The sequence below is a fragment of the Hydractinia symbiolongicarpus genome, chromosome 8 (genome assembly GCF_029227915.1).
Source record: "Hydractinia symbiolongicarpus strain clone_291-10 chromosome 8, HSymV2.1, whole genome shotgun sequence".
Lineage (NCBI taxonomy): Eukaryota > Metazoa > Cnidaria > Hydrozoa > Anthoathecata > Hydractiniidae > Hydractinia > Hydractinia symbiolongicarpus.
The window spans coordinates 28,407,306-28,434,724 of NC_079882.1; the positions used below are offsets into that span (position 1 = coordinate 28,407,306).

Below are 27,419 nucleotides of genomic sequence, written 5' to 3' on the forward strand. Positions count from 1 at the left end.
CAAATTCCAAATGGTCATTTGTTAGATTTCATACATGTCTGAATAAAATAAATTGGAATTGAAGAGGAATATAAGCTTCCCATCTGTATTCAATCAGTTTTTTACTCCTTAGATACCTATTTGGTACTTTTTAACCTCAAATTTAACGTTTTAGAAGAGAACCAAACGCAATTCGCTCATATATAAAATAGCGCAAAATTTTAAAAAATATAATTGGAATCAGTCTTCTCTCAGCACACAAGAAGAATGGAAGTGAAAAGCAAAGGCAGTATAAGAGTAATTTGACGGTTGAACACGGGTCTTTCACCCCGCTTGTTTTCAACGTGTTTCGGTGGAATAAGTCGGTATTGTAGTCGTATCCAAGCAACCCAACCTAGCTGCAAAAAGGTGATTAAAATTGTCTCAAGCTTGATGAGATTAAATATTTTTTATTTGAGAAGCCCACAGCTCTTTTTTTTGAGGCACCAGAACAGCTAAAAATGTTATAATGGGTAACGTTGATCTCAAAAACCCGAAAGTTCTCTGATTTGTCTGGCCCATTCCATAATTTTTTTCTTTACAAAAACTTTTCGTTGTCTCGTGTACCCAGTACGGTGACGATATCCTTTTGCATTAATTCAAATGTTAAAATATCTGTAAAACTTTTACCTAAAATCAAAGTCTTCTTTTGCGACAAGCCATAACTTGGTTTTGTTTAAATAGTAACCCAGATGAGATTTATCAACCTAATCCCCAGGACATCTTTTTTGGTCGTCCTGTTGTCAGAAAAAACATAAGGTGCGGGGACAAGGTTAAAGGTTTACTTCTAACTATAATTGCATTATTTAAGTGTGTGTGTTATCATCACCTGAGAGAAGGCACATTAGTCCAAGAGCGTAGGTGGGCCGATAAAAGGGACCTATTTGTGTACTTTATGTTACCCATCTTGGGTGGACACCATTGCTACGTTTTGGGAAAATGATTGTAAAATTGAACATGTAATTTATAAACCAGGCAAAGAGATTCTGCAAGGTCATAACATTTCGGGAAAGAAAATTAAATCTGTTTCACCAAGTACTTTACGGTTGACGAATGGTAAGTGTTTGTTTTCGAGATTTTTCACAATATAAAATCTTATGCTATAATAGAAACTCCTCCTCGTTTCCAGGGTCTTTCACCTTTAATTTAGTTAAATAGCGCGATATCGTGGAAACGAAGTTTAAAATGTTTAGATCGGACGCTATTTGGATTAGGTAAAACTCCACGTGTTAAAAGTCTACATTGCGAAATAGATTGCATCAATTTAATTACTTTTGCGCATCCTGTTCTAATTATTTCAGGAAAGGTTGATTGCTTTTCCCTCACCTCATAAATTTTCCTAATTGCTTTAACATTACTTCATTAAGGTATTAATGAACCCGTGATTTGAAAGCAAATATTTTTTCGACTTGAATGATATCAAGTATCACCATTTAGATGTCTAAAACAAATCAAGTCAATCTTACCCACCACTAAAAACTTACAAAACGCAAGGGTTAGATCAGCTATTAAACAAAATTATATTACAATTTTGCAGATTTTGATGCTAAAAGAAAAATATTTCAGCAATAACAAGAAGCCCTGGGGGCTTTAAGACTTTCCGCTCGCTACCAAAATATTTAATGAAAACCTGCTAATTCGTTGTGTTATTGTGCCAAACATTCGAGGAGGTTTGGTGCATGAACCTCTGAACATAAAGCACACAAGTGATATTATATCTTACAACAAACGCAAACAAAACGAAACGTGTCATAATAAACTCACATTTTTAAAAGAAATTGCTAACAAAAACACAGCCTATCATTCATGGTTAAAAGTCTTGCGATTGAAACGTTTATGGTTTTAAACGGCATTTCGTTGACAAAAAATCAAAATTTTGCTGTGACCATCATTTTCAGCATATTTTTTTTATTAACTTTGCCAATTTTTGTTGAAAATGAAGTAGTTTTAATTTTTGGACCAATTTTGTCCTAAAATGACATTTAGGTGACAAAAAATCAAACTTTTGTACCATCATCATTTTCAGCATACTTTATTTGTTAACTGTGCCAGATTTAGCCGAAAATATAGTGGTTTTAATTTTTGGACCAATTTTGGCCTAAAATGACATTTAAGGTGGCAAAAAACCAAAATTTTGATGTCACCATCATTTTCAGCATACTTTATTTGTTAACTAAATACTAATTTTGTCCTGACACGTCATTTAGATGAGTTCCCAGTAGTTAGGGAGCTTGGGTACGAAGTTTACATCTGTGACGGAAGAACGTGTAATCCCAGAGTCGATTTTTTCTCAAAAATGCTCCAAAAGAAAAAAACGACGGTTTTAAAGAATTTCCTACGCCTTCGGGCGCTGAAATTCAAAAAGGAAATATTAACTTGTTTAGGTAATAAAGACTAAGTGTTAGGCATAACAGATAGAAGCAGTTTAGGACAATACAAGTGCAAGAATGTTCTTCCAGGTAGTAGAACAGCAAACTAATTTTAAGGTAAAAAAGTATTTTTTGGACACAAGATGTAGCTTTGCTTGGTAATTGAGGCAAAATTTTTCATTAATGAATTTAACAAACACTTCCAAATTGTAGCAGTTGCCATGACAACATAATTTTCAGGAAAGTACGCGCTGCAACGGTTGACAATTTAAAAAATTCTTATAGACATTTTTTTTAAAGCTTTACGTTCTCTCCAATGAAACTCGCAGGTTGTAGAATGATCTGAAACCCGCCTCTCGCTATATGTCTTCTCCTGTGGCATTTGCTTTATTCAAACAGCGCAACAACAATAAATACGAGATTATTATATGTATATTTTGTTTTTCTTCGTTTTTTTTACTCACAATTACATAGTTTTTGTATTTTTTTCTCTCTGGCAAATTAATATACAAGGAATATCTATGACACAACGTGAACAATGGTCCAAAAATGTTTGTTTGCAACTATATACAGAAACACAACACCAAAATGACACCCACATATCACATAAAAGATGAAAAAAGGAGTCAACTACTAGAAAATAGACGCAAAAAAGTGGTATGCAAAGGCGCAACAGACAGAGACGCACTCACCCTAGTTTGAAAGATATTCTTGCAGTAGTTGGTTCAAAAAGAAATAAAAGATGTATTTTTTAATTATTGTTAAAACTTAGGAAATTATAGTTATTTAAAAACATAAATTTAACAGGAAAAAATATCTTTGTGTTTTTAGGAACAGAACAGCAAAAAACCCATAAGCAGCCATTACATGTCTTGGGTGAAGATGATAACGAGAATGATAAAGGTTTTCCCATGAAGGTCTTGTGTAGACTAACGACAGTACAGTATAAAATACGTAATCATGACAATGTTTATCATTACATGATAAGCTGTTTTTAATCATCTGATTTTTTAAGCAAGTTTATCCCAACCTTTCTTGAACAAGTGGAACACAAGTTTCTCAATAATATATACAAAGGAAATGATTGCACCTTACATGTCCATTGCAAATAGATCGTCATCTAAATGAAAACAATAAATAAAATATAAAAACAAATAGATTTTAATAAGAATCAGAAACTTAGTTGTGACCTGAGGTGTCACATTCAGCATAAAATTGTTATTTTGTTGCAAAATTTTGAGTATTTTTTGTTTACTGCAGAGTAAAAAAATATTCGCGAAGCAAAATCTAATACCTTAAATTAATAAGTAAAATGAACAAATTCCAATATCTCGCGCAAAAAATTGTGTACAGTTTTTTCAACTTGTACCGCTTTTCCAGGCCTTTTGTGTTGCAGAAATAAGACTGCTGTTTCAGATATTCACATTAGTTCTAAGCAAATGTGAAGAAAAAAAATAGTGCAAATCGTCGCGTAATTTTCGCCATAATTGATGTTGTTGTTTTAGGAAAAAAAGATACTAGTGGAATTTCCCATTGTTGTTATTTTTTTAACTTCATTGGTAGTTCTGGATTTCAAAAAGCCTTATCAGTTCAAAAATGTTTGTTTGAGATTTATAACAGACTGAACGTAGTAGTACCATTAGATTTCTTCGCATCGCCATTTTGAGCAGCTTTTGGACATTCAGGAATTTTGTTGTTCAAATCTTCCTCTTCTTCCTCTATTATTTTGCCATTGCTATCTAATGTGACACCTGGAATGATTGGAAGTTTCGTTGGCGTTTGAGAAAGAGGGGAACTCTTTAGATCCAACAAAAACTTTCTTTCGTATATAATTCTTGTTCCTAAAAAAATAAAAAACAGAAAATTAACAACATCTAACATTTCAAGTCCACATCTTTCTCAACTTTATAACGTAATATTTGCACATCTGTAATATGCAAAAATAAAGTGTCTAGCGCAGATCACAATATTATTTGCAATTTGTGAACTAAAATGCCATTTTCGTAACAATGTTGAGATCCTATATTCATCAATTGTTTGTATCACCTTTTTCCATGATAGGTGTTGCAACAAAATAATCATTAACAAGGGATCAATAGCAAGTAGCCCACTCTGCTTCAAGACCACAGCTGTGCAATCAGCAGTTTTTTTGTATTCCTTTATGCTTGTAATGTAAACAGTCTTTTGGATTTTTATTAACCTTGCCTCCAGACTAGCACAGTCTGCTACATGCAGTCACGGACAACTATAAATTAGAGTATATCCTACTTAGGCAATTTGTTATCTTTTACGATCATCTTAACAACCACATCTATTCACATTATCTTCTTTTGCAGTTTTATGTACTTTGCTTTACAGGACTAGAAAATAATAGGTTAAAAGTTTTTGCATCAGCCAATTAAGCTAGGAAAAGACTATTTAGGCTGTACACAGTCATATTGGAAATATCCTACAGAAAATTTAGCCTTTTTCCAGATGCTACCGTGGCCGTGAAACAAAGGAAACATAAAATAGCACAAGTATTCCTAAAAAAAACAACAACAATAACTTATATCTTCGGACAACACAAATAGTAATATAAAACGTATTCAGGTCATTAAAGGTAGGTTTAGTAGAATGTTACGGAAGAGCAATAAGCAGCAAGAACCAATGTAATAGCCTAATTGCGAGAGGTAAATCACCTTGAAGCATCCAGCATTATTTTCTTCCCACTGGGCAATCGGAATAGCAAAGGTTGAAAAAATTGATTGTTTCAAGATTGTTTACTTCTATTGTTCTTTACTCACACGATTATCAAGAAATTGTTTGTTTTGAGTGCAAATGGTTTTACCCGAACAAATATAATCAATTCTCATACTTTTTAAGACGGTAAAAATGACTACACTGGCCTTGTACTCAATGTTTGATTTTAATTTGAACTTAATCAAGGGGTCTTATTTTGTGTTAATTGATGGATTTTAATTTTATTTGCGTCGAAGCCTTCGTATGAATTTTAATTTTCTTAAAATTTAGCTAACTACATATACAGTTTTATCCCTGGTCGAATCAGCTCTTATTTTTTAATAGAAGTAACTTAAAATTTAGTTTTGTTGATAAAGTCATGTTTACTTAGCGAGGGTTTATAAAAATACACACTTTCAGTCAAGGCAGAGATTAATTTGCCTGCACACAGCCATACTAAAATGTATACAATCAAAATAACCAGTGGAAACATTGATTTGTTGTTTTTTTGTGAAAATTATTTTAGCCCCTTAGGCTTTCGTCAAAAAATTTACCACAGCTATGACTTGCGACCATCTTGCCTGTACACGCTGTTTTGGTTGAATGAAAACAAGATGAATATTACAGATTATTTAAGCAAGGAAGCTTCCAGTAAAAACATGTTTTTCTTTTATTAATTTTTTATTAGCTTAAAATAATTGTAGTTGGTCACACATTCTTGCTTCTCAGCACTAAAAGAAGATGAAAATTTCAGCTTTAGATACATAGATAGCGTATGATCCGCCAACTCCGTCAATCGAATAACTCTGTGAAACTGCTTTCAAAGCCTACAACAACTTACCACAGTTCTGTCTACTATATTTAATGAATGAACTCCCTTCGGGGGGGGGGGGTTGATACTACAACTTAATCATTTTAGGGGTGTCGGAACTCGCATATGACAAAAAGTTGGCGGTAAGTTCAGCCAGCTATACCTTTTTGTGATTTTCAAGTCAAGTGGTCATTTTTGATATATATTGTTATCTCAGTTATCTATATTATAATGCCTGTATACATGTCTGTCTGTCACGCAAAATGGTAGCTTAGCTGCGACGGGCGAACCTGTGGATTTTCCACGGGCTAACGACTAGTTTGATTTTAATTATGGTCATATTATACCTTTTTTAAGGGCCCAATGAGTCGAGAATAGTTTAATTTTTAAATTATTTTTGCTAGTCATCAGAAAGCAAGAAAATGCGTTTTTAAAATTTCACGAAGTTAAAGGATCGATCACAACTTTATCGGAGGATAGTACATGTCGGATCTGGTTTATTTGTCCACTAATAAATGGGTTTTTTCTTGTCATCCCCCAAACGGTTTGCAACAGATAGTGCTACGATAATAAAAGCTTGAAATAACTGATATGTTGACAATATGGATATAAGGACGTTAAATGTGTTTTTTTCACGAAGTTGGCGGATTATACGCTAGATAGATTATCTTTCTTTGAGCTACAAATAGTTACATTTACAAGTTCAAAAAAGGACCATTATATATAGTTACTGGTGTAGAATAGCACAAATTTCTTCTTTTTACAAAAAGTTGTTAATAGGGTGTAATAGACACCTAGTAATTAAGAGGCATAGTGTATTTATACTGCCACAGCATTTTCAAAAGTTTTTCTGGACTGGTCAAAAACATGGGTCAGTGATAATCAGTCAGGGTAAACACTTAATTAGGCAACAGTAGGCTAATTAGGGCATACCACCTATTTAGGCGACTCATTGTAGCCTGGTTAGGCCATATGTAACCTAGTTAAGACATTACAATATTTAATGGCTTGTCATACATTCCTAAGAAAAAATCGCAAAAACTCTTTGCTCAGAATGGATAGTCTACGCAACCATGATTCCAAAACTGTCAATCGTGCCTTGATATGTTCGTGCAAGTAAGAATTATAGTAAAATGAAATATATAACCTAATTAGGTTACGTGTCGCCTATTTAGGTGACGATAGTAAAATACCCCATAATTTAATGAAGATATTCTTTCACAAAAAGCAAAAAAAAAATGTTTTTTTAAGATGGATGTGGTAACAAATACTTTGTTTCTTTTGTAACGTTTCTTTTTTATTCACATCCTGTTTTAACAACGCTAAAATCTTCGTCAAACAATACCACGTTTTCGTCCGCCATATTTTTTTTCCTGTGGCGTGGATAGCTGAAATCCATTTTTTAAAACAACAAATATTGCCACACGAGGTTTGGGCCATAAGTTCCCAATGTGCGATGCAAATAAGACGATAATTGGTCAAAATTGTCTGCAAGTGGACAGATTTAATTCACGTAAAAATTGTAGTGCGAAACGCAATAATTTCGACGTATTTACAACAGAAAGTTTTCGTTCGCCTAGTTAGACTACAGGTAGCCTAATTAAACTACATCACATGGCCTAACTAAATGACTCGCCTAATTAGGACATGCCGCCTAATTAGGTGTTTACCCTGACTGTAAATTGTATGGCTACCCATAGCACCATATTTACAAAGAAATGCAAAAATGTCAAAATATTTTAAAGTAAAAATTGCATTTGCACTTAAATGTGATTTACTTCAACGAGTCTAGGTAGGTAGCTAGTTAAATATACAATACCTCCAGGCGTCGTGCTGAAAATCGTTCCACCAGGAGTTTCTGAGTAACGCGAGGGCATATGTTGTGGTTCAGTAATCTGTACACGTCGTACTGGAATGCTTTTAGTAGTACTTGCGTTGCTCATCTTTCTGAGATATTTGAGACAATAGGGAGGAAAGAAACGGGGAAAACTTAAAAAACTCTTCACATAAACACAATCGAACGCGTCTTCTCTTCCAAACTGCAGCTAGCACGTTGTTCCAACAGAACATATCACCACACACTGGCCTAAACGTAGGGATTAACTGAATTTCTAGTAACGGCCGTAGAAAGTGCAACCACGGAAAATAGAATGTTTTGGTTTTGAGAACATAAACATCACGTGCCTGAGTCAACAAACCCAGGCACGTGACCGAAACAAAAAACGGGGGAACTTAATTAATGAAAAGTTATTGTAGAAACTTTCCTAATTTTATAATTTAGAATAAAATGACTTCTATAATTATTTATGTTATATTTATTTTATGTTTTTATTATTAAAAAATAAAATGAAAAGTAAAAAGAAAATTGAAAATATTTTTTACTCTTTAATATGGAAAATGTTCACCCTGTGAAGAAAGAAATGATGCAATAAGATAATAATAATTCTAGGAACCAGTCGGATCAAATGTCCCTTATTTTTTTCGCAAGATTTATGCTATAACTTTTTGATTTTTTAGAGATTAAAAAAGAAATATTTTTTTGACCTCTTTACACAATTCAATGTAAAGGTCTTAGTCACTGTTTTCAGCTCAGGTGAAATGAAAGTGCTTTAAAAATTATAATAATTTTGGGATTACTGTGTATTTATCGACGTGTGCGTGTTTAACAAGGTTGCCAGTTGATTGTTATACAAATGGCAAAATGCAAATACGATAAAAGAAGTGCAGATCGTTACCGGCGGTTTGCGTGCGGACGCGCAATGTACAGCGCATGCGCTAGCATGCAAATTGGTACCAGTTTTAAAACATGGAGGGTCAGTCTGGTCAAGACTACCTGCAATCAAAAAAGGTAGCTATGAATTTGATTATTAAAAGCAGTCTTTAAAATTCAAATAATTAAATGGCTATCTAACAAATTTTATTACTGTCAAACTGTAGCTAACTAGCTAAAATGTAAAAGCGAAACCGTGCACACCACTGCCGTGGGGAATAAATGAAGTGATAACAGATAACCACCACAACGAGACCAGCAATGAGCTGTTCTTCAGCAAATCCTTATAGAACAGTTTTGAATAACTTTAAATCTGCCCCACTCACATTGGAATATATCTTACTGCCCCTGACAGGTCAAAAATCTAGCATAACATGCATTGCCCTAGCCAGAATGTCACATTCAAGACAGACAAGACAAATTTTATCGTTCATGTGTTGTTTATTTCCCAGACTTCTTAGGCAAATCAACAGGCAAAATAATGCAGGCAGTAAACTATGGACCAGTGTTTGCCAAACCTTTGTTTTTTGAAAATAGCAAAATGTCTCTGATTGTGCAGGCCATTTCTTGAATAAAACTATGCCAGAGCTACAAAAAGCACCCACTAAAAAAATTAGGAGTGCTATGGTGTGTGAAAAATCGCACTTGTAAGCAAAATTTACAAGTGCGATGTGAATATTTGCAAGTGTGATTCACACTTAACTCTTTTTTGTTTAATGCAACGTTATATGTTATTTAAGCTGTATAGAAATGAATTTTGTAAAACATATTAACCACAAGTGCAAGGTTGAAACAACGTTGAACACGATGATGTGTTGGCAGATTTGCTATATGTTTTTGGCATTAAATATATTTCTAGACATTTTTGATTTCTCTTTCCCCTTTTAAAAAGATTTTTTAAACTTTATTCAACATTCTTTGGTATTACATCACGAAAACATTCGTCCGAAAGCTGTATTAAGGTACAGGACACCTAACCTCTCCCAGGTTCTGGTTATATTTAACTTGCATGGGTGCGCACTCTTCCTGCAGTATTCTCTGTGACGATGAAGATTGTGGCATGGTTCTAAATGGTCTTCCGTCTTTCGTTCGAGACTCAGTGTAATGCACCAGCCGAGCATAAGAGTGTCAGCCTGAAGGAAAGGGGCCAACTTTAACGTTCTCTATACTTTTTAAACAAAAATGAATGTTATGTAATTATTAATCATATTTATACAGGTTTACATCTTCAGTATGATATAATATATCTGCACTGTTATCAACGAGTGACCTGTTAAAACAAAAATAAACAAAGTAAACAAAGAGCCAAAAATTGTTTTTTGTTTTTAAATAATATATATAAAATTATGAGAATGTTAGAAAAAAAAGAAAGAAAAGAAAATAAGAATCAAATAGCAGACTATGAACAGAAAAAATAGCAAAAATGGGAATTAGAAAAAATTTGAGTTTAGGATTCAAACTTCACAACATTAGAAATCAGAGAAACAATAGCGTATCTCCGAGACACCCTGTGACGTTTAGGATCAAACTAAGGTAAGTTACCAAAATCGAATTTGAAAAATAGGATTCTAATATTCACAAAGCCTTGTAGCTACGGGGTATCTCAGCAAAAAATTAATCAAGCTAAGGTAATAGACCTAGAACTCACTTTGTTTCAAAAACTTTTTAAAATTTATCATACTCTTTTCTTCCCTGATATTAGAGGGGAGACTATTAAAATCAGCGTAATAGCCTTTTTCATCACTCTATAATATTTTAGACAAAGAAAAAATTCACAAGGGCGATAAAAAGCACTCGTAAACTTTTTTACGAGTGTGCGGGCAAGTTCTTGTGATGTGTTGAAAAAATCAGAAAAATTGTCAGGCACAAAAATGCAGACCTGTGCTCAAACTTCCTAACATTGTTCTTAAAACTCCAAAATGTGTCTAGCTCTGCACTCTCTTCACCTAAAATACGGAAACTTTTCACCTCCAAACACCATGACATTATGACACCAAACTGAATCACCAAATAAGTGCCAACCTTATAATATTCCAAGCGCAAGTGCACTAAATTGCAGAACACTTGACACTGGACTTGTTGTAGCTGTATGGCTCCATGACCGTAGGGTTAGGATTATCACGCAGCCATGTAGCATTGAAACTAGGCGATCATGCAGCCACTCAGTCAGAAAGCCTTACAGCTACTCAATATTTAAGTTGTAAATAATAAAGTTGCTCCTTCACTTTAAATTGTTGTCCCAAAAGGGCACAGAATAGAGTTTTTTCGAAGGCTACCATGGAAAAGTATGTCTGTTTGCATCTTGAGTAGCCCTGAGTTGGTATGTCAGCTGGATTTTTCCCAAAGCTTTTTCTATCTGAAATTTAAATTTATTTTTAAGACCACAGAACAACTTGCAAAGTAACTGTGACAAACACAAAAATTATCATTTACACAGAAAAAAAACAATTGTTAAAAATTGAATTAATACAGTCAATCACTTTTGTGGTTTTTACTGAACTAAAGTGAAAAGTTAAACCTTTTTATCTCCAGAACTAACCTAGGGGCAATTGTAGAAGTCCCAGTGATAGTGATAGTGTCACTTTAAAAAACACCCAGTCTGGCCTGTGAACAATTGGCGTAAGGAAGGACATCCAGCTGTAAAACAATACCAAAACCCTTTATAAATGGCAGTGAACAGTTGATCAAACAAAATGCGTAAGCGCGAAGATGTCGGCATGACAGGACAGATTCCAGGTGTAAGCATTGTCAGACCATTGCCAAGCTTTACATAACAAGGTAGATAACATTAGGTTGCAGATGGCTATTTCTAAATGTTGATACACTGAGATGTAGAGCAGGTGAGTTCAAATGTTAGAATGTAGATTTGTTAATATGTGTTGTGTTCAGTATAAGTCAGGTGGAGAGCAGATTCAATGAGATTTGTGGAAGGTGGGAGTGCAAGGTAAAGCTTTTTTGGATTGGTAATAGTGATGGATATGGAGGATATTTGTTGCAGAGAAGTGAGTAGAAAAAGTAATAGATGTTATGTTTTGTAAGCTGTAGTAATTGATAAAGTTTTCGATAGTTAACAGAATTGTCACTTTTATGTCAGTTTATGCTCCACATTGTGGACTCAGTGAGAAAGATAACATAAGTTTTATGATCAGTTATAGCAGTCACATCAAGATTTGAATCTTTCTTTCCCTTGATTTTTCGATGAAGGAACTAATTGAAAAGTGTGAGAAGTGGAAGAAAGGACCAAAAAATAACGATTAAGAGTGAATGCAGCAAAGTCCAAAATCATGATTAGTAGCATTGAAGCCAGGTGTGACCTTGCAGTTGAAAAGTTGCCTTGTGGAGTTTACAGGAATGGGGTTGGTAGTAACTCAACTTTTTTGTCAGACTTGTAAGCACTGGGTACATAAGGACAGACTTAATGCAATTAAATTTGAGTTTAGATCTAACACAGTCTAGATTAGATTGAAGCCCCCTTGAACTTATGTCAGCATGGAAAATGGACATTAAGCTGAGAGTGATGATGATGATGATGACGATGATGATGAGAGCAGAAGGCATTTTATTTTTCCCAAAATGGAATGTTTTTAAACTGTAGAATACCACTTGAAAAAATTCAATCCATTCACCTATTCACAGTTTAACCTTTTTTATATTTTAGGTTAAAGTAGGCTAGCATGTTAACTTACGAAAAATAAACTTAGTTAAAACAGAATCTGTATAATAATTTATAGATTAAAAAAACTAAATCAACTGACCTGTGCCCCTTAGTTCGATAGACAAACCAACGCTTAATAAATATTCTATCCCCAGCGGGCATTATGCCCACCAATAATTTAAATTGCTGGTCAGGTCATTTTTTTGCTGGTCAAAAAAATCTGCGTTGTTAAGTTATAATTCAACTTTGTAACCACTTATGGGACAGAATGTATTAAACATATGAAATCCAATGCACACATATTTTGACAATAATATGATGTAGATATGATGTAGATACTTAATTAAAAATTGCATTTACAATTTTTTAGGAAAATATTTAGAAAATAAATTATCTAGTTACAAGGGTTAAATTGCCATTATTTTAATTATCAGGGTGTTACCTATCGTAATTTTTCCCGTGTCTTGATTATCCAAAAAGTTTTAGCGATCCTTACCATTTTGCTGGTAACCGAAAAGGTTTAGCTCAGATCAGGGATCTGTAAAAAAAAACTTCATAAAATAATTTCTCTTTTAAAAAAGGAATGTTTAAATTAACCACTGACGAGAAAAACAGCTTATTAACTAAATAAAAATTTGTCTTTTTTTCAGAATTTTAATTAGACATGAAACTGTTTTAAATGATCCAGTTAAAGCTCGAATTAAATGTTGGTTGTTTATCTGTATAGTTTACCTGTATAGCCTGATGCAGGTTATCGTAACAGCAAGTTTGACTGTACATACAGATTAATTGAGCTGATTATTTCGTTTTTGAGCTGCAAAGCTGGTGTCTTATTTAAGCAGGGCAGTAATTTGTCTAAAAAGTGGTAAAGAACACTACCCTGGTGTCGGTTGTGGGGCTTGTTAGCAAGATGCTTTAAAACTTGTTATGAAAAGTTATATTGCGTTGAGTTATGTAAAGTTATATTATGCTAAATTACACAGTTAGTCAGGCTGCACTTTAGAGGTCACATGAAATGTGTCTTAATCAGAAAAAAAACAAATGAAAAAGTTTGATTTTCATGCCATGACAGAAAAATGTTTTTGTGATTTTTGTTTGTTTTCAAAAAATTGTTTTAGATTTTTGTGATTATTACCAAAAATCACCAGATGTGAAGTTTAATTTTTAGAATTTCCACATTGTTAAACAATTTCTGCCAATACTTGTAATGTTGTGCTTGGAGTTGTAGATTGGAGTAAATTTGATTCATATTGATATATTAAATACCATTATTATCCTTTAGGAAATAATGACAGATGCTGATTTGCACAATGATGAAACCTTTGGATTGGAAGCAGATACTGAATTGAATGATGGTGCGTATTTAGTTTTTTAGTTAATTAATAAATAATTTTTTAGGGGCTAATACAGGTCAATTTAGACATCGTTATAACAATTTTGGGGACATTCAATTTGGGCGCCCAAAATAGAGAGGTGAAGACTGTTTTACTTCTTGTAATGATGGATAGGGAAAAAATGTGGTGGTAAGAGTTCTAGATCTTGTAGGTTCACTTTAAAATATTAACTGTTTGATACAAACAAATTGAGTTTCTCATTTCTCGAAAAGGTTAAAAAGAGAATTTAAGGATTAAAGATGCTCAAAGTAATTTTCTGGATTAACCCCCAGGCCTCATCTGGAATCACGTGCGATTGCACGCGAACACACCCACACACGCCATGTTTGAATGTTCCCGTGTGATCTTCGAACACCAAAAAAAAAAAAATATTCTGTTCAATGAAGGCGTAAGGGAATAATATAGAGTGCCGATCGCGAGTAAAGCTACACATCTTTGGGGGTACGAGTACAAATAAATACGAGTAAAAAATTCATAGTGAGAGTACAATGCGAGTGCAAGTAAAATAAATAGGAGTAATCTTATTAATAACGCGAGTATGCAATAATTACACTGCTCACAAGTAAATCTTTAAAAAAATGTATCGTGTAATTGAAAAAAAATTTAAAAAAAAGTTTATGCTTTCACTACTTTCATTATATGAAATCACTTCCAGCATGCTCTTTCCCAAGCAGAGTCAGCATGATATCTAATTATAGTTATGGTGATCAATTGCTACATGCAGACTTTGCTTTCTGAATATTTTTCAACAAACATTGCTTTATAACTCATACAACAATCTGTATAATTTTAAAGTATCCCCGTAGAAACAGGATGTCACAAAGTTTGTTATCTTTTTGTTTTTGGGGGGATAAGATCGAAGCAACAACAATAACGTGAGGGATTTTTTTTATAAAGAAAAACAGTTTAACAAACAATGATATTTTTTTAAAAAAAATCTAAAAATAAAATAATATTTTCATCTAAAAAAATATTTATACAACAAAATTATTAACTAAAAGAGTTTTATGACTGTAACATGCATGTTTTATAATTTTTCTTCGTTCTGTTGCTATGTTGCTATGTTGCTATAATTATTTTTTCAAAAATAATGAATAATGAACGCATCGCACCTTTTAGTTTTGTCGCAACAAATTACCTGCTTTTCAAAACATGGCAAAATTAGTGTTGCTGTATGCGAGTTCTATGATTACTTAAGAAATAAAATGGAACAAAAATGAGCACACGCCATCGCACGCCATTAAAAATTATGCCGTGCAAACATCGCACGCCTCAAAATGATTGAAAAGTATCATGACGTGTAAGCTCGCACGGCAGCATTTTTCTTCCTGACGAGGCCTGAGTCCCTTTTTTTTATATATATTTTTAGAACTTTTGGGGCATCCACATGGTATTTTTGCACAAAAATTGTCAAAATTAGATCCCACCTCTAAGGTGCCAGTAATCCCTTTAAAATTCAAAAAAAAATCACATAATTAGATACTAGGAGTTTATTTCAGACTATATCCATATTTTTCTGTTCGACTACTCTTATTACGATTATATAGCTATAATACTATTATCTTTCACCAAAAATATCCCGTTTTAACAATTCCTCCTTAAACTTAAACATCCGGAATAATTAATTATTCTGTTGAATATAGTTCCAATGCTACGCGTTTGTAAAATTATGCAGAAAGAAATGTAATATTTAAAGAGAAACCTTGATAACAACAAAGATGGCGTATAACATAAATTGTACGACCTCTCTGCACACCCTTATAACATGGTTAACCCAAAATTTATTAAAAAACAGAAGCTTATGAAAAATCACAAGGTTGTAAAAATTTGGAGTAAATAATTCAGTTGTTTGGACAGCTAAAAAAGGGTTACTGCCACCTTAAATTATTGTATGTTTTCTGCATATATATTTCAAGGTTGTCTTTAAAAAGTTATTATTATGTTTAAAAGTATCCAGAGGTACTTTTACAAGTTGGACTTACCTAAAAGATTTTCTTTAGAAACTCCCAGTGACATATCCACTTTTTGTTATAAATCCATGTAACCCCTGATATCGTTTTTAGATGTTTTTTTTCTTACCAACATGACTGCCGCTTCGAACTTCTTTTTCATTGAAAAATTTAAACTAGCTCCAGTCTTTTTTGTGTCATATATTATTTTAGAATAAAGATTTTTGATTTTTTTATAATTCTTATAATGTTTGGGAAAAAAATATACACGTGCATTAATCTAAAGTGAGAGAGATAAATTTCTCGCGGGAAACGAGGGCAGAAAGAGTAAGACCACTTGCAGTTGATTCTTTGTTCATCAGCTGTATGGAAAGAGTGCAAGTATAATTTGCAGTATATCTTGTATATCTTCCAAAACAGCACAAGAATAATTCTTGTTACATAAGTTTTAAAAACAAGTTTTTGAGCATGCAAGTATTTTTATCTTTTCACCTTGACAGCCAGTAATTAATAATTCGAAACAAGTAATTAAGACAAATTATTTTTTTTTCCTTCGCAACAAAGAAGTATTAACTGGGTGTGTGATGCAAAAATGCAAGGAAAATATGCTTGTTGTAACACCCTCCTACATTGTAGACAGTAATTGAAAAATTAATAATCGCATGCTTTTAGACCAGAGAAACTGAAAACAACGAAGAAAGCAACAATACTTTCTTACTGAATATATACATCAGTCAATGGTTTTGTAATCAATGTATTAATTTTCTGATGAAACCTATGCTAAAGCTATTTTTATTTTTTTTGTTATTAAGATTCCTCATTATATTTTGCGATGATACAAATGCAGCAATTTACCATGAATCAACAGCAAGTGACCTAAGTAAATATCATGAGCATGTTATTCTACTAAAAATAAACTGTCTTCTTCATTGCATGAACCTCCTGATAACTTTAAATCACCCTGAAAAGACAAAGAAGCGGGTAAATCTTCATCCATGATCTTACCAATCTTATTGAGCTATGTACACCATGTGACGTCACAAAAAACAAAATATGTACTACCAAGTTTACTTATGACTGTTATTGTAATTATTGTTCATGGGGGCAAAATGGAAAAGAATTTTTGTTAGTTCTTGAAATGTTGCTATATTCTACTAAGAAGTAATTTAAAAGCTTCTTATGAACATTACCATATTTCATTATAAAAAAACATCAAAAAGTTATCTAATAGTTGTTGTTTTGTTTAGACTGGGAAATGAAGCATGAGCATCTTGCAAAATTGCTTGAAATTGAACATGAAAAAGTTAAAAAGTCATCACCACTGCGAATTGAATCAAAAAGTGTTGACATTCCAACAAGTTTTCATTCTTTGCACGACTCCTTAAATGGGACAAAGTCTGAAAATTCATCAGATGAGGAGGAGGTATAGATATGTTTTTTTTAAGAAAGACTTGTTAAATCTTTCCTAAACTATTACTAACCGGTTTGATGTGTTACTGGGAAATACAATTCCTGAAATTGAAAGTACAAAGCCATTTTTGTCTTGATGTTCTTGTATTCTTCTATGTATGTAGTTGAAGAATTTATGAACAAATTATAAGGATGCATAAATACATCTATTGTATAAATGTTTTTATGGAGATAATTTAATTCAAACATTTCCTAAACAGTATATTCAACAATGGTTTGATTTAATTTCTTCTGTTCCAAAAAACAAGTTATTCGAAAGTGTATTGAAAGATCACACTCAGTTACTTTCTTTCAATGTGTTTTATTCTATTTCGTATTTTAAAAAATAAAATATTAAGAGTTAGTAATCAAATAGTGTACATACTTGAATGAAAATATTGCGAACATTTACCTTAGATTATTGTTGGAAATACAATATCACAATTGGGCCTAGACGATGAAACTGATGATATGGTGAAATCAAATACTCCTTCTCATAGTTTTGAATTTCAAGAAAGTAAGGAGTCATGGACATCACCTTCACGAGGCAAGGATCATCGACCTGACTCCTTACATGAGCTTGTAAGAACGGTTTTGGATTATGTAATTACAATCATAATAGAAGCTTAAATTGTAAACATTACCAACAAATTTTGATTTTTTATTTATTTTTTAAGATCTCTCCTGGTGAAGGAGTCTGGGCTTCCCCATCTAGAGCGATGCTGCGAAGTAGTGATCATGTTGTGCCTGATATTGATTTTAAAAAGAAAGAGGATGTAGGTTCTATAATATTAATATTGGTTCGTATAATGAAGCCTTTTAATCTTTCGTCTGATTGAGTTTGTTCTCATATTTACATTGAGACATTTATGTTGAATAAATGTGTATTTTTTTAAAAATTGATGAACTGAGACAGCTTTAAAAGCTGATATTTTAAAAGTGTCAGGTGCTTTGTGAAGCACCTACTGAAAAAAATTGCTGAGTACACTTTGAGTAAGTTTCTAAGCAATGGACCTTTCCCGAATTTTCTAATTATGCCAAGTTTAATTAAAGAGGGTGATACTAAAAATGATTCTTATCCCTAAGTTCATTAACAAAAGGTATACAAATTACCTACTTTCGTAACTATGTCTGTTTATTAAGTGTCGAACTGAAAGTTACGGTCAAACCCTTCATATAGTCAAGCTTTCTAAGAATAGCCTCGTTTTCAAAATAATTATTTTCTTCATCCAAATAAAATACAACCGGAATATATTGCTCTAAAAACTTTAGTTTTGTCATGATAATTTGATATTCTATCTGAATATTCTTATTTGGAGGGCATAGAACCATTAAATTTTTGGATGACGTCATAATTATTATAATTTATGAAATTTGGGAAGGGTGTATTCAAAGAAGACATTTATATTTTGAAAACTTGGTTCCCTGACAATATAAATGTGTTTTGTAAGATCTTTATTATAAACCCTGACTGTCTGTGAGCCAACATTTGTAGCAGCAAGTAACCATAGGCGTCTTCCTGTGGGTTTTTCAACGAGTCAATTCCTGCAGATTTTCCAATGAGTCAATTCCTGTGAAATAAAGGAAATTTAACATAAAGAAAAAAGAGGGCTCTGAAAATAGATAAAATTTGTATTACTTCTAAACTACTAAGGCTTGTGTCACGTTGCAATTAAAAGAAAAAGATTTACTGATTTAACAAAAAAAAAAACTGATCTAGGGTTATTGTTTCAACATTAGAAAAATATTTTATTAATGATGGACAATTTTTTTGTTGTTGTTATTGATGCACCATTTTAATTTAATAATTCTTATTTACTGTGTCATATTTTCAGGAAGATATCATTAAAAAGTTATTTGGTGGTCATGACATTGTTACAGCTGGTAAAGGTGGCACAACGCCAAGCAATCATGCAATTCGTGTTGAGGATCTCGAAAGAGGATTACGCAATGATGGTATGTCACAAACTCCAACTGTAGTAACATTTTTGTATTCAACATAGAAGACATAGCTTCTGTTATTTAGTGTGGTAATCAAATTGGTAGTTTGTACTAAGGCTGCACAAGATAGCAAAGCCTAGGATATGTATGACAGATAGAAATCTGAAAACTAATATATTTACAATGATTACACTGATTTTCCCATGGGTCAACAAATAGTTTTAAATGCTTAAAATCTTTTTGTCTTAGGAGAACAACCTGAAGCAGTGTTACGAAGGTAAAGACCTAATATTGATTTCAGTTTATAAAAAACCTTTTGCTTTGAAATAAATGTACATAAAAGTAATGTTTAAGGCTGAATTGTAAAAAATATAATCATCAAATTGAATAAGAATCAACCCTAGTACCAAATAATTAATAAATCTTTAAAATAAGATTGTAAAGTAGAAATTTTTAGTTCTCACTTTAATGTACTCATGCTTTATAATATTGATTATGTAAAATGAAACCATGTTCTAAAGTTGAATATGATTCACTTTTTTGTGTGCATGCTTTAGACCTACACCACCACTTATGCCTATTCCACAAGAAGGAATGACACCACTGCATCAGTTAATACCTATACCTCCAGGAATTATGGGTCCAGTAATGGTAATAACAAACTGTTTATTGTAGTTAGAGTGGCAATATAATATTATGTTTAATACATACATAGTATTTTCACTTGCTTTATGAAATTTTAGCCTCCTAGACTTCCAGCAGATTTGAAGGTTTCTCCGCTGTTGCTCATGAACAGGCATATCATGCAAATGGGCGGGTTGCCTGGATTACCACCACTATACCCGCCATTATTGACACCACAAATGATGATGATGCGGCCTCCACTTTTTTCACATGGTTAGTTTTTTTACTGTTATAAAGTACAGGTCACTATTATAATCTTTATTTTGTATTTTAAAAACAGTATTACTTGTAAGTGAATTAAATTAATGTAAAAAACGCCATTTTTATTAAATTGCTATTTTTTACTATCCTATTAAAGTTAAATATTTCTTCTTCTTGCACCTTTTTCTTTAAATACAATATTTTTTATAAAGTTTTTATAAAGTAACTTTACTTTTTATTTATTACAGATCCTTAATAAAAAGTTAATTATCAAAAAAATTCAAAGGCTATCCCACTTTCTTGATGTTGTTTAAAATTAAAGGATAGCATAAAATATCACATTTCCAAAAGGACATACAGAGAAAATTTAGATTTCATTAAGAAAATTAAACTTTATTTACTGTAAACAAAAAATTTCTTGAATTTAGTAAAAAAGGGAAATAATAAAAAAAATCATGGCAACTTGAGCCTTAAATGGCATACTTGATTTTTAAAACATTAGATCTTACAAAATTTAATTAAACATTTCCCATGCACTTATCTTATGTTGAAAACCTAGTTACTTTATGATATTTTTTCAATTGCTAAGAAAATTGACTTGACTTTTAAATTCTGAGTGGTCACTGTGAAACTTACGTCAAATGTTGTCTGGAACTTAGTAACAACTTGGTCAGAAAAAGTTGTTGATTTCCACAAATTTTGAAAAGTTGGTAAAAATTAGAAATTAATTTAAGAACATTCAACACAAAAGAAAAATTGAATGAGTAAGGAAATCGTTATTGAGAGAAAAAAATAAGTGAAGTAAGGTCATAAGTATTGGTTTTTTTAAAAAACTTTGTGGATAAATTATAATGTGTGTTATTTATGTCATTTGTTAAAGAAATATGGCAAATATTTATATGTTCCGTTCAGTAGCGTTTTTGTGATTTTATAATCCAATCTTTATATATTTATAATCGTCTTTCAGAGAAATAAAGTTAAATTAAAACAGTTAAACTAAAACAAAATAAGTAAAAAAAATCCTGGATGTAACGGAAATAGTTAATAGTTAGTAGTTAAAGTTTAATGACTTTACTCACAATTTTTGTACTATACTACAGTACTATGGGTTTAAATTCCCGCTCTTGCTCTTAGTATGTTTCCCATACCAAAACAATAGTCCCTGTGCGATGTAAGAGGGTATAGAAATTTTGTTCTTACTTTTGCTTCTTAAAAATTTAATTTTTTAAGATCGCACTTATTTCATTGCACACCTACCAAAAACCTTATCAAATAGCCTGATAATAAAAAGTCCCCTGTTGCTTATAAAAACAATTTGCCGTGACAAATCTTCGTCATATTTTCCAAAGAAGAATTTTCAGAAAATTAAAGCTAAATAAAAGGTTTTTTATTTCTTGAAATTAAGATCAAGGCTTCTAAAATACTGTAACTATTTGGTACATATTCTTTTTCGAATTTATCAAATCAGCATGGTACTCATAAAAGACTTTATTTAATCCCTAAAATTGCCATATGATAGAAGTGTTAAAGTAAAGATTTTATCTATAACTTTTATAACAGTATAACACATCAGTTTTGAAATAGGAAATGTATGATAGAGGTATCTGCCTCCAACAAGTTTTTTCAAATTATTAGGATCTCCACAAAATCTAACTGTGCATAACTTTACCCCAATTTAGATTTCTGGCATAATCAACCTTCTTAAAATATCGTTTTCATGCCACTTGAGAATACCTTTACTTTAATTTTAAACAGATCACCGACGGGGAACTCCCCGTGGCAGAAGTCCATGGAATTCAAACCGAGGTCGTGGTTCATCAAGATACAATAACAATGACAAAACATGGCATAGATCTCCAAAACAAGAAGGTCATGACTCCTCTTATCATGATCAGTTCATCCATATGGAATCTTCTAAAATGATGAATGCAAAAGAGAAGGAATGGATATTTAAGATTAGTTTAATGAGCCTTCTCAGTGGTGATCCAAACATTTCAGATTATTATTTCATAGTATGTAGCTTCTTGTACGAAGACTGTTTATAAAATGAACTGCAAGTGTAAATTTTCATTTGCTGCAATGTATGCGAAATTATCAATAATATCTTTCCTTGTTTTCAGTCTTACATGAACAAAAAGCTTTTAAAACAAGCAACAGAAGGTAATAAAGAAGAAAACGAGGAAGAAGATGTTAGCGAGAACTTGGAGAAAACTAAGCAGTTGATGAATTATGCTCAGAAGCAACAACAGTCTAAAGACAGTCATAGGCCAGGTAATTATAACAGGATATACATAAATACTTTCCATTGTTGTTTACTTCTGGATTTCTTTATCACATGTTCTTATGCTACCATAACTTGTATGTTGTAGTCAAGTTCGAAGGTTCTCTTGGTAAACTGTCTATCACTTCTGTTCACCATCCAAGACAAATAATGGATTTTTCTACACCAGAACAAGAAAAGGTAACATCTTTTTTTATTTTATCAGATTAAGTCAATAATAAGAGCATATAGGTTTGTTTAAACTTTCAAAATATTTTTAGACTCAGTCTCGCATACCGGAAAGTGGAAAGAAGAAGTTTGTGATGTATGGTTTGATTGAAAACGTATGTTTTAATGTTAAGAGAGATTCTAGAGACGGGGAGTCTAGTTAATTTCATCACTAGTTTTTGTGTACCAGATAAAAAAGTAGTATTAAGGGTTACAGCTTATTTTTATTTAGATTTATGATATATTTCTTTCTCTTACTGATGTTGAAAGACGTTTGCTTGATTCAAATGCAGAGCAGCAGTAAGCTTTTTTTTTTATCTCTGTTTAATCTGTATGTTTTAGCTCACAGCTAATTAAAATTGCTTGTTATTGTTTAGGGAAGCTATTTTACAGGAACGAACAGCTAAAATTGATAAAATATTTAGTATGTTAAAAATCCAGCTGCACACATCACCGGAACCAAGGTAATTATTTTTCCAAATACTCTTTTATAATACTTTTTTAAATACTGTTTTTTAAAAAAATTAAAAAAAATTTTGCAAATCTTTTTAAGATCTTTGTTTAAATAAAAAATGGAAAGTTGCAAAATTACAGAGGAGAGGAATATGCATAACAATAGAAATTTTGCAGCATTAATATTATTGTGTCTTAACATCTTTTCAATCCATTAAAGTGGAAACTACAAAAAAACCCTTATTAAAAAATATGAACATTTACAAAAAAGTCCATCTTTTTAATTGTAAAATTATAAACCCACAAGTTACTTGTATTTCAACAAATTAATTATTAGCCTCCATTTCATGTGAGAAGCATATGACTAAACAATCAGCTTTTATCATTCTAAAGATAGACTAATCTCAAAAAACCTTTAATCTCCTCCGAAAATATAATTTGTATTAATTTTCCCCTTAAATCTTCTCAATTTTGCCTGTTACAAAACTTTTTTTTCAAAACTGTATAAAAATGTACATGGGTGCAGAATTAATTTCTTTATACCTTGTGGCGTTAAAATTTCCTGAAACATTCTCAATTTCTTTAGAAAAATAGGAAAATGTCCTTAGATCTCCTCAATTATTTTATGAGATTACTTCTCAAAAACGTTCAAAAATTATCATCAAATTTCTTCAAATGTGACTATATAAAAAAGACTGTCAACTTTCCATATTTTTTTATTTAGTGACACTGACCACTTTCTTCACTTAATGTCGATAACAAAGTCAAGAAAACTCATACCGAGAATTATTCTCTACTTAAAACAGGTAAACATGCATGTCCCATATATAATGAATATCTAGCAATTGAAACTTGATTTAAGAATGCTTACTTAAAAATGTGAATTTATACAAGGTAAACAATACATATCAAAGTTATTTCTAACTTGTAGGAACAATCCGAATCCTTACTGATCTCAATTATCCATGTTCTGCCAGCACTACTGAAGAAAGATAATAAGGAGCAGGTAAGTTGTAGCAAAATTTTTACTGATTGCGTCTGATGTTGTCCTTGCAAGTAGGAATAATAAAATTTACTGATTTAATTAATTCCAACCAAATTTTGGAGTTATAATTCAGAGTTTATGCTTGACCATCATCAACAATTAGTCTTGCCATGCAAACAGGAAAATATATAGTTAAAACAACAACATTCATACTCTGGTTTTATGGAATTTATGAAATTATAAAGTTACCTTTAAAAAGTCAAATTGTTATGGTAAAAAAAGATTATTTGTGTCTTTTTCCAATATTGTACAATTATAAAATGTGGCAGACAGAACACTTCAGTACCAAAAAAGTGGCAGACAGAACACTTTAGTACCAAAAAAGTGGCAGACAGAACACTTCAGTACCAAAAATTAATTGGAACTAAGTTATCCATTTAAAGTCATCTTGTTCAGTACAGTTTTACCTAAAATATTTTACCTAAGATTTTTTAATAATGTTTTGTTGGGTTTAATAGCTGTAGAATTAATATAAAAAAACCAAAATGCAAATGCAAACTACATATGTAACATAGTCATAAATGCTGTGAATAAATGCACTGACGGAAACACAGTTGCTAATTTTTTTTTGTTTCCCTGACCTATTGAGACAAGTGTTCATTTGGTTTGTGTTTCTTACCTGACCTAACGTCTAGTTGGTTTAATTAGTTAAAATCAAATCGAACCTTCTAGTATACTTAATGTAAGTGTTTGAAATAAATCATATTTCCAGACAGTCATTTCTAAGTTTTTCTTTGTCTTCTTACCAGGCTCTACTTCCCACCGTCGATAAAATAAAAATTATACTGAAGAAAAGTTCTGAAGACTTTAAGCTAAAATGTGTTAAAATGCTCAGAAAGGTTAATCTAAAGACTATGTTGTCTTATAAAGTAAGTATTATTTCTATATGTTTTGGTCCCCTTGTGAGCATTGTAGAGTTTTTCTCAGCAATTAAAATATAAGTTGACATGACCAATTATTTTTACACACCAGCCTATTTTTTGCCCGGCTATATTTTAGTAAATAAACAAGCAGGTAATTTTCAGCCACTTATTGTCAGCCACTTATTGTCAGAAAGTTTTTTGGGAAAAGAATGCAGGAAGAAGGTTTTTAATTCTGAAACATTTAGGGTTTTGTTAACTAAATTCTTTAACAATAAACTATTACAAAGAATAAAATAAAACTTTATCACAAAGTCCACCTCAATGAAGGAGGTGTACTTTGTGAGAAAGTTTTATATATTTTTCTTTTAAATGTTGATAAACTTTGGTTATACATCTGCAATAATTAAAACCTGCCACATTGTGTAACACTGCAAAAATTAATTCCGTAAAAATTGTGATGTATTTTTTTGGCCTTAGGCTTTATTACCTAAGTCAGTATTCACCAATCAAGTTTAATTTGTATGGTTAAAACTCACTCAAACCACAACATGATTAGGTTAAAAATAACACATGCAGAAGCACGTATGTTGACAAGCGTTTTTATAGATATTGCACTTGATCAACAGCAATCATGATGCAAGGAATAAGAAGGAACAAAAAAATGTTTTTGATTTTTTTTAATGGTTTCGTTAAATTTCTTTAGATGAGCATTCGGCTGTTAAGTACTGTGCTTGACTCCCTGATACAGAAAGATTCATCGCAAAGTCTGGAATGGTAAGTACACTTGTTATGGAATTCTTTTTATACACATTTTCTGCTTTATCCTGTTAACTGGTACATCTAAGTGGTTAGTACAAGATTTTTAAAAACTCCTGTTTTATCTTCTGCAAAGTTGATTTGATGACTTCTTAAGCTGGGGACTTCTCAAAAGTAAATTTAAGTAAACAAAGTTCTTGAATGTTTAAGCAAACACAACTTTTTGATTTTCCTATTAATTTATAATCTGTATTATGATAAAAAATATCAAAAATATAGTATAAAAAACGAATAATTAAAGAAATTTTATAAGCTGATTTTATAAGCATCTATGAAATAAAGTAAATGTTGCTGATTTTGCTGACTCACTGAATATGTGTAGTAACACTCCTGGAGAGTCCCACTCCAAAATTTTTTTTGCCAAATTCATAGTTTTTTAAAAACAGATGTAAAAAAGATATTTTTTCTAATTTTTTTTAAAAAAAAATTTTTATTCTTTAAATTTTAGGTCATTTTACGAAACAGAAGTTCCAAAGGTTTTGATGGATTTGTCTGAAGACGCATCAAGCAGAAATGAAGGAGAGCTTAACCGCCTAAAAAGAGTTCTCAATGTGAAAGACCTATTGATTAACATTTAGCAAATACCATAAGGAGATCAATTTAGTTTTTCAGCGTTATGACTGCAATTTAGTTTCTCGTGTTATGATAAAATGGCCGAAATTATTTATGGCATTTATATGTGTTAGCCGAAAATTTTCCAACCTAATTTTTCAGTACTTTTGTGGTTGTTGTTTTCTAGTGTTGTTGCTTGTTGTTGTTTGTTGTTTTATATATTGTTTTATATATTACTCGTCTTTTATCCAATCTTATGTTGTGTTCGAAATTGATTTTTTTTACGGATGTAATTTAAATTATATAATTGTTGTTGTTTTTTAAATCAAAATTTTTCATGCTTAAATGCAGAATAGCATTTGATTAGGTAGAATTAGCTGCAAATTTTAATCTGATATGAAAAGTCTGAATTTCTATAAAAACCGGACGTTTAGCGTTTGAAATGTTCTTTGCATTTCCTGATAGTTATGTGAATTTCTCATATATTCTATTTAATGTCTACATTTTACTTCATTTTTAAGAGAAATAGTTGTATCCAATTTAACGGCAACATTTGTTAAGCCACACGGTTACTATAGTTACCCGAGCGATATTTTTTATGCTCCTGCACTAGATTTTTTTTATTATTTAATTATTTCATTTGAGTTTGTTAAAAAACTCGTATCTAAAGAAGATTAAAGCAACTTAAATTTATGTTTTATTATAAACTTCCCGAAAGTTTACCCTTTCAAACGATAACAAAAGGTTTCTGTATAGCATTGCAATTATGCCCATTTGCCCAACACTAAAAAATTTGTTGCAACTGAGGTTGGATACCATATTGTTTTATGGTTAAATCTATAAAGAAAAAAACTTTGATTCAATTGAGAAAGGATACTTAAAATTTTTACAAGTTTACTAGTTTTGTGATTTTAAATTTTTTTGCAGCATCAGAAAATGCTTGGTTGGAGATAAAGGTAGCGTTTGAAATTAATTTCACAAGACTTTCTAATTAAACTAAGAAGGTATTTTCTTTCTTTTTTTGTTACTTGTTTTATTTAACTCTCTTTATTTGTCGTATTTTTACACACAAAAAGTAGTATTAGTCAGCAGCCATGTAAGTTGAGTATGACAAATGAGTGTTCAATTTTAAATGACCATAGAAAGTTACTTTATAGTTCAAAGTGGGAAAAAATTGGTTGCTGAAAACAACAACAGCAGATATCAAATGTTTGCAAATATGTCATTAAGAAAACATTTG

General features: G+C 31.6%; 2 protein-coding genes across 2 annotated transcripts; one reads left to right on the forward strand and one right to left on the reverse strand.

The window, feature by feature from the left end:
• Positions 1 to 2,808: 2,808 nt before the first annotated feature.
• On the reverse strand, positions 2,809 to 8,014 carry LOC130655907 (eukaryotic translation initiation factor 4E-binding protein 2-like). Its single transcript, XM_057458720.1, has 3 exons — positions 7,739 to 8,014; positions 4,025 to 4,228; positions 2,809 to 3,507 (listed from the first exon to the last, which is right to left on the reverse strand). Exons 1-3 carry the CDS (start codon positions 7,860 to 7,862, stop codon positions 3,479 to 3,481), a joined length of 357 nt encoding a protein of 118 aa, XP_057314703.1. The 5' UTR covers positions 7,863 to 8,014; the 3' UTR covers positions 2,809 to 3,478.
• Positions 8,015 to 8,523: 509 nt separating this feature from the next.
• LOC130655906 (protein PAT1 homolog 1-like) lies at positions 8,524 to 26,868 on the forward strand. The gene is made up of 20 exons (XM_057458719.1): positions 8,524 to 8,767; positions 13,627 to 13,699; positions 16,935 to 17,110; positions 17,554 to 17,718; positions 17,814 to 17,912; positions 18,972 to 19,092; positions 19,327 to 19,354; positions 19,635 to 19,728; positions 19,821 to 19,974; positions 21,718 to 21,974; positions 22,083 to 22,233; positions 22,332 to 22,423; positions 22,504 to 22,566; positions 22,683 to 22,750; positions 22,828 to 22,914; positions 23,628 to 23,709; positions 23,835 to 23,909; positions 24,698 to 24,817; positions 25,515 to 25,585; positions 26,076 to 26,868. The coding sequence occupies exons 1-20, from the start codon at positions 8,726 to 8,728 to the stop codon at positions 26,203 to 26,205; spliced, it is 2,148 nt and encodes a 715-aa protein (XP_057314702.1). The 5' UTR covers positions 8,524 to 8,725; the 3' UTR covers positions 26,206 to 26,868.
• Positions 26,869 to 27,419: the final 551 nt, after the last annotated feature.

Bases quoted from the DNA above. Each gene is read 5' to 3' on its own strand.
- LOC130655906 (XM_057458719.1), top strand. From the start codon at position 8,726: ATGGAGGGTCAGTCTGGTCAAGACTACCTGCAATCAAAAAAG. The intron at 22,424-22,503 runs GTAACATCTTTT...AAATATTTTTAG, and splicing joins CTACACCAGAACAAGAAAAG to ACTCAGTCTCGCATACCGGA. The intron at 25,586-26,075 runs GTAAGTACACTT...TTTAAATTTTAG, and splicing joins TCATCGCAAAGTCTGGAATG to GTCATTTTACGAAACAGAAG.
- LOC130655907 (XM_057458720.1), bottom strand. From the start codon at position 7,862: ATGAGCAACGCAAGTACTACTAAAAGCATTCCAGTACGACGTGTACAG. The intron at 4,229-7,738 runs GTATTGTATATT...TTATTTTTTTAG, and splicing joins TTTCAGCACGACGCCTGGAG to GAACAAGAATTATATACGAA. The intron at 3,508-4,024 runs GTACTACTACGT...GTTTTCATTTAG, and splicing joins CGATGCGAAGAAATCTAATG to ATGACGATCTATTTGCAATG.